This window comes from Lipotes vexillifer, unplaced genomic scaffold, assembly GCF_000442215.2.
Source record: "Lipotes vexillifer unplaced genomic scaffold, Lipotes_vexillifer_v1.1 scaffold591, whole genome shotgun sequence".
Taxonomy (NCBI): Eukaryota; Metazoa; Chordata; class Mammalia; order Artiodactyla; family Lipotidae; genus Lipotes; species Lipotes vexillifer.
The window spans coordinates 2014964-2022699 of NW_006791954.1; the positions used below are offsets into that span (position 1 = coordinate 2014964).

The 7736-nt window shown below is 51.4% G+C and overlaps 1 protein-coding gene across 1 annotated transcript in view; it reads left to right on the forward strand.

Annotated features, from left to right (window-relative positions):
* TTLL6 (tubulin tyrosine ligase like 6) overlaps positions 1–7736 on the forward strand; it is a 37085-nt gene that overhangs the window by 10191 nt on the left and 19158 nt on the right. The window contains 4 exon segments of the mRNA XM_007465229.1: positions 327–354; positions 1505–1661; positions 2437–2580; positions 3412–3497. Coding sequence (XP_007465291.1) covers positions 327–354; positions 1505–1661; positions 2437–2580; positions 3412–3497 — 415 coding nt within the window.

Consider the following 7736-nt stretch of genomic DNA (forward strand, 5'->3'; position numbering starts at 1 on the left):
TCCTGCTGAGTGAGTGCCCACCTGCGCCCCTTTCTCCACTCCCCACCGCCAGTTTACATTCTCCTCTTGCCTCCGATTCCCTGGTTGCTACTTTCCCTTCCCGTAGGATCTCCCATCTCTCTCTTCTCTTCAGGAAGAGAAGGAATAAAGGGTGTGTCCAAGGTTGAGAAAACACAAGGCTCTGCCTATACAATTAGATGACATTTAGGGGCTGGGTGCCTTGGAGCCTGTGCCTGCAGTTGGGATGAGAATTTGTTCTGACCTTGAAAGCTGTTGATTTTGAACTTGTTCCAGCCTTTTCACTGTGCAGTTTCTGAATTTTTAAGGCCCTCGAGCATTTCTGGAGGGAGTGAGGTAATGGTTAGTACCCAGGTTAGGAGCAGGGAGGGACACCTGACCTCTGACCCATGGCAGTGCCGTGGATGGCAGTCAGCCTTTTCCCATCTCTGGTCTCACTATATCCATCTGAAAAATGGACATCCATTCCTGGTACATAAAATACTCTGCACCACATCACGAGAAGCAGGAGGAATGTGAGATGACGTGAGCATGACCTGGGTACAGGCTGGTGTTTGGGATGAGGTGGGGGAGTAGAGAAGCATTGCCATCAGAATTATACTTACTCACAAAGGCCCCCCAGGAATCCCACTCTCCCGTCTCCCCCCCGTGCTTTCCCAAACCGAGCGCCCCAGGGTTCCCAGCCTTTCCTAACTTGTCTGGAACAATTTGCAGAGCTTAGCAGCAACTTCAAAGAAAATGTGTTTGCCATCGGGTTGACAGGCGCCTCCAGATTTCATGGCCACTGAGGGACATTGCAGTCATGTGACTTCTCCAGTGGTGACAATGCTCCTTTGAGTTAAAATGCAAAACAAGGAGTATAGCAAGCCTGAGATTTATAATCCTTTAAGTTGGTTTCTTTCTTCTGAACATACGTTCTTCAAACTACGTTCAAAGATAGTATTTGCCTCGTCACACTCTAGCTGGAGTGGAGGTGTTACAGAGGGAAAGCTGAAGCCCAGAGCAGGGGAAGAGACTGATGGATCCAAGGTCACATCATTTGTCAGGGCCTGAGTCAGATTTAGAACTTCACAGCTCTTGTCTGCAAACTCAGAGAGCCGAAGCGCGTGGATCACAGTTACCTTTGTGGGATGTGCGGCGTGGACCAGCACCGTGCCTGCATCATGTCATGTGTGAGATAGCTGTCATTGTCTTCATTGTGTAGATGATGGAATTGAGGCTTAGAGAGGTCAAGTCCTGGTAAAGGGCTACACCGCTGGTGAGTGCTGTTGCGGGGGCTCAAATCCAGGTCTGAATTCCCTCCAGAGCCCATCTTCTCTCCGCTGTGTGTGCTCGACTGCCTCTCCTATAACCAGACCTCTGGGCGTCTGTCTGTCAACTCCAGGGCTTTTGCCACTTTTTTCTTTTTTTTTAAATAAAGAGCTAGCCTTCATTTTCACTGATCCCCCCGCTAAAGGTGTATCTCATTCTCTTCCTGATCTGGTAGCTGGGGAGATTTGCAGAACTACAGCAGGTCAAGAAAAAATAGGATGTACATCTGTAAGCCGGATTCGGGCTGCCAGGGAAGAGGTATATTCATCACCCGGACAGTGAAAGAAATCAAACCAGGGGAGGATATGATCTGTCAACTCTATATCTCAAAGGTATTTCCTCATCCTGATTATTTATTTATCATCCACGGCAACCTCAGGCTGTAGCTGCACTGGACTGGTTGTGAAAAGAGGGAAGGGAGGGTGGGGTGGCGGTGAAGCCAAGTCCCGCCTTGGACTTAGTCGGACCAAGCCTTCTGACCAGAGACGTGACATGTGCCTGGGCCAGAGCGCCCTTGCCCTTGCATTCTTGTCGATTGGTCTGGCGCTGCCAGGCTGTCCCCTTGCCTCTAACAGACGGCAGCTGGGAGAGCCCCTTGGGTCTGTGGAGGCCCCACCTCCTTTGGGAGAGGGAAGTAACCCTGGAGAGAGCATGGTAACCAGCTGTCCGTGACTGGAGGTATAGCCCTTTACAGGGAGGGAGGCTTCTAGAAGGTGCATAGGAGACCTGGCTGGCATCGCAGTCAATACTGCAACTGCAGGGAGAACTCTGGCAGAAGTGCGACAGTAGCAAGCCCCGGGTGGTGACAACATTGGCCTTCATCACCTCTTGGCCTCTTTCATGTTATTTTGTCTTGTTGCCGGGAAAGCTCTTGGAGGTGGTTACTCATGCCATTTGACAGATGAGAAAACTGAGGCCTGGTGTGGTTAGTGGCTTGCACAAGGTCACATGGCCTAAATCCCCTTGTCCCCCGCCCCAACCCCAGCCTGGCCTCTGTAACGCAGGTAACACTGGAGCTGAAGCCACGAAAACAAGACAGGGTGCTAATGGGCTTCAAGTCGGGGTTTTCTCCTCTGACACCGTGTGTCTCCTGTTCTCTCCTCCCAGCCCTTTATCATCGACGGGTTCAAGTTTGACCTGCGGATTTACGTGCTCATGACGTCCTGTGACCCTCTCAGGATTTTTGTGTACAATGAAGGACTGGCACGCTTCGCCACCACCTCCTACTCCCACCCCTGCCCAGACAACCTGGTGAGCTCGGGGACACGCCGCCTCCCCTCCTCTCTTAGCTGGTAAAAATTCCTAGTTACACCTACATTCTCAAGGCATGGTGGATGTGGCTGTCACTTGCTGAACTGTGGTTTACTATGTGCCAGGGAGTAAACTCCCAAGAGCCCTCAGAGATAGGGATTATCATCTCCAGTTTACAGATAAGGAAATTAAAATCCAGTTATAAGGGACTTGTCCAAGCTCACAGAGCTAGGAAGAGGTGAGGTGGGGACTCATGGCCTGACTGCAAAGCAACAATTCCGTGGTGCTCAAGGAAAGAAGGATGTGGGCAAGCCCCCAGCCCTCCCCCAACATCCCCAGGCCCTCAGGGCTCCTGAAGTCCCCCCTCAGCAGAGCGCCACCCAACCTCAGGAGTGGGAGTTTCTTTTTTTTTGTTTTTGTTGTTGTTGTTGTTGTTGTTTTTTGTGGTACACGGGCCTCTCACTATTGTGGCCTCTCCCATTGCGGAGCACAGGCTCTGGACGCGCAGGCTCAGCGGCCGTGGCTCACGGGCCTAGCCGCTCCGCGGCATGTGGGATCTTCCCGGACCGGGGCACGAACCCATGTCCCCTGCATCGGCAGGTGGACTCTCAACCACTGTGCCACCAGGGAAGCCCAGGAGTGGGAGTTTCTTATGCTCCAGGCTGTAGGATACCCCTTCTTACTTTCCTCTGTTTTGCCAGTGTAAGTAAGCCCTAAGACGCCCCCTTTCTTTTCCATCTCTTTAAGCCCCAGGGGCCATGGAAGGGCACAGAGAGGAAGTGGAAGGCTGCCCTTCCTCCTGACCCCACAGACTTGTGTCTCTTTCCCCAGGACGATATCTGCATGCACCTGACTAATTATTCCATTAATAAGCACAGTTCCAATTTCCTTCGAGATGCTCACTCTGGCAGCAAGAGGTAAGGAAGTGGCTTCCCTTCTCTTTTCTTTCCCTGCTGGGCTCCGAGCTGCTCTCTGAGATTCTGTCCAAACCCTGTCAGCCCCATCAGTGTTTCCATCTTGGGTCACATGGTGTCAGAAAATATTTCTTTGCCTCTAAGCCCAGAACAGACTCCTTAGTCTCTGCCCTCTGGCTGTTAATCATTAAAAGAAGCCACATCATAAACCCTAGGAGGTTGGGAGGAGGAGAGATAAACACGAGCTGTTTCCTCAGCAGGATAAACACACACACACCAAACATACTCTTATTACAGTTGGTCCTTCTGACATTTCTAGACCAACAGGTATTTATCGATTGCTGGTCTGACAGCAGAGAAGGACCTGCCAGGCCTGTGGTTCCCCGGGGTGTTGCTCCAACAGAGATTCTCAAGTGATGTGTCACGATGCCCCTGCTCTTTCTCTTGCATCAGACTTAAAGGACTGATAAACAGGCAGTCTGTTTGGCTTCAGAGCATCAGAGAAGCACAGGAAATTTCATGACTCCCTTGGTAGCAGAGTTCCAAAAAGCAAATGGAAAATCACTAGGTTAAGCCTGCTGGAAGGGGACGTGTTGGGCTGGCAGGAGATCTCCCCCTTGTCGGAGGGCGCTGGCCACCCGACTTTGCCCACAGCTCCCACACTTCCACTTTGCCCACCTGGTCTGTGGGCACCCTCTGGCCTCCTGCATGGTTGCATGTTGAACATCGGGGCTCGGTGAGGCCCGGCTTCCAGTCCCCGCTCTGACCCACGCCAGCTGAGTCAGCTGTAGCAAGTCCCTTCACCTCTCTGAGCTTCCATTTCTTGGTCTGTAGGATAGGGCAGTGAGACGCCCTGCCCTGCCCACCTCGTAGGGTCACTCTGAGACCCAAGTGACCTGTGACAGAGCACAGATATTGCTTGTAGTTACTGTGATTTTTCCTTCGTCTAAAGGCATGTCATCAAAGGGCCCTCATCTCCCTCCTCTTACGAGAATGGACACCCCACTAACAGGCTTTGGGCCCTCAGGCTGTGATGGGGGGTGTGTGTTATGTGGTGCCAGGGCTAAGGTGAGGGTGTGGAATGTTGTTCTGCTACCCTAATTCCCCCTCCCTCCTTCCCCTGCCTTCTCGCCTCACTCACTGGCCTCAACCCTCTCCTCCATCCCCCCTCTCTGCTGGAGCTTTTGGCTGCCCCCCCTTCCCCTGCCCCTGCAGTACCCCCCACCTGTCCCCCTGCGGTGCTCCAGGCCCATCTCTCCTCGGCTGCACCTGGATGTCTCCCCGTTGCTTCCAGCTCAGCATTTCCCAGTGTCACGTGTTCTCTCACATCACTTCCACCTCAGCAGTCCAAGCTTCCCCCTCTCTAACTTCTAACCTGCAGGACTGGAGAGTTTGGTGTCATCTTAGATGTTTCCTTTTCCAGCATGTCGTTGAATTCTGAAGTTTCCTCCTTCAAATGTCCCTCCATCCCTTCCTTTCCACCAGACTTAGCTTCAGCCTCATCCTCGACAGCCGCACGGCCTCCTCACTCTTCTTAGCCCCAGTCACCTCTGCTTAACCTTTCTGTACCTCCGGTTTTTCCTCTCTAAAATGATGCAATAAGGAATTCCCAGGCAGTCCAGTGGTTAGGACTCTGCATTTCCACTGCAGGGGGCCCGGGTTTGATCCCTGGTCGGGGAGCTGAGATCCCGCAAGCTGCAGGGCGCGGCCCAAAAATAAATAAATAAATAAAATGACACAATAAACATGAATCCCAGCTGGCCAGCCTCACAAATATGCCGTAAGGACCTATTGAGATGATGTGTGTGAATAGGCCTCAAAAACAATACCCCCTATGCAAGTGGGTGCTGTTATTATTACACATTCTGTATACTCATTACTTTTGCTCTCAGGTAACCAGTGTGGCTCCCAGGTGCCTAGAGCATCCAATTCAAACTCCTCTGCTTGCTGTATGCTTTGACCAGACCCCATTTCTCACTATTATTATTACTATATTAATAGTTACCATTTTATTTGTTGAGCCCTTCCTGTCTGCCAGGCACTCCTCTAAGAAATTTACATTCCTCAACCTATTTAATCCTCATAACAACACTATAAAGTTGGCGTGATACGATCACCCCGATTTTGCATATTGGGGAACAGGTGTAAAAAGGTTAAGAAACTTGCCCAAGTTCGCACAGCTAGGAAGTGGTAGAGCTGGAATTAACTCTGGAGTCTGTGCCCTTACCCACTAGCAGGACTGCCGGTGCCACCCGCTCTGTGGTGTTCTCCCAGGATACTCTTTTGCTCATTTTTGATACACAGGCCTTGCTCATTCCCACCTCTCTGCCTTTGCTCAGCTCCAGCTGAAAACGTGGGAGAACATCCTTGAAGGCCCTTTTGTCAAACTAAGCTTCCATGTTGCCTTCTCTGACCTGGTTCTAGGTGCTGGTTCAGCCATATAACCACTGCAGTGTGGGTGAAACCCATCTTCTCTGTGGGCCGCTGATTCCTCACCTGTCAGATGAGAGGATTGGCTTCCATCTCTAAGGACAAGCCTATGGAATCCGAGTCTAACCACCCCCAGTAACCTCTCTATCTCTGGACTCCCACCACCCTCACGGTCAGCATCAGCTATAGCCCGTAACTTCTCTGTGCTTGGGGCACATGTTTTCCTTGTGTCCCCAATTGTACTTAAGTTCCTTGATGGTTAGAATGGTGCCCTGGCCTTCTAGGTGCCTCCCATGTTGCGGGGCAGAGTCCTTTCCTTTTCTCCCTCCTGTTTGCTTTCACCTTTCCTCATCTTCATCTTCCCCATCTTTTGAGACAACCTGCTTCTCCTACCAGCCCATCCCCTACCTCAAATTCCCCGCTCCCTAGCCTGAGGCCAGCTGTACCCGCAGCAAATCCCCGCCAGGCTGCAAACTCAGTAGGAGCAATAAAGAAGAAAAACTGGAAACCTGGCAGGCCTCTGGGGCAGAGACCGGGTCCTCTTCGTCTTTCAGGGTGCCTGGCACATAGCTGGTGTGTTCAATTGAATGGACTAGCCACTGGACGTTATGAAATTGCACAATTAAGTGTATTCATTGTGATGTGCCTGAGTCATCAAGAAGAGGTTATGTTATGATTCAAACATCTGTTATTAGAAGGTAGGGGAGTGTATAATCTACTTTGGGAGCATTTATTTCCCAGTTAGGCAAATTAAACACTTTTTTTTTTTTTTGCACTTGAAAGGGTTGCTTTCAAGAGATCTGGAAAATTCATGTACGTGCAACACTCCATCCTTGACAATGGCAGGTAGAAGAGGTGTGCCTCTATATTGAGTGGCCTCTGTTTATCTGTCGTGATATAAATGCATCTTTGGTTGTCTCATGTGTGTGCTGACTCCTCAGATGGTCCTTAGGCTTTCCCACAAGAGAGGTGCTGGTTTCTTGGGATCCTCTCATTGCATGAGTTTTGCACACACAGCAGGCCTTTAGCAAATGTGCATTGGCTCCATTGACGGGAGTCCATCTAGCTCTTTGGATGGCCCGGGTGAGCTGTGTTTCCTGTCTTCTCATTCTTCTCTTTGTTCTTAATTCCCCTGCATCGCCCATATTTCCTCCTCCAATATTTCCACTTCCCACTTTGGCTCTCTGTGCACACATGTGTGCATGTGAGGGGGTGAGTGTCTGTCCCCGCCATTGCCTTTTGAACCTGTCAGATTCGCCCTGTCTCTGTACTGCCCAGCTCAGAGCTGACTGGAGCATCTCCTCAGATGTTTCCTCACAAACCTCTCCGCATGGGGTAGATATCCTCTGATTTCTGTGATAGGGTGACCAGCCATCTAGGTTTGCCTGTGACTGAGGGGTTTCCTGGGATGTGGGACTTTCAGCTCTAAAATCAGACTGTCTGGTTTGCCCTGGGACAGTTGGTAACCCTATCTGTTGAGATGCCCTGGGGTTTCCTTTCCCCTCTGGTCAGCCCTCTAGGGGGTTAACAATGAACAAAATTTCTGTGTCTTTAGCGTCCCCAGAATCCCCTCAGATAGCTGAGGTGAACCCAGGTATCGGTGGCCTTAAAATCCTCCTTAAGGGCTTCCCTGGTGGCGCTGTGGTTGAGAGTCCACCTGCCGATGCAGGGGACACGGGTTCGTGCCCCGGTCCGGGAGGATCCCACATGCTGCTGAGCGGCTGGGCCTGTGAGCCATGGCCGCTGAGCCTGCGTGTCCGGAGCCTGTGCTCCGCAACGGGAGAGGCCACAACAGTGAGAGGCCCGCTTACC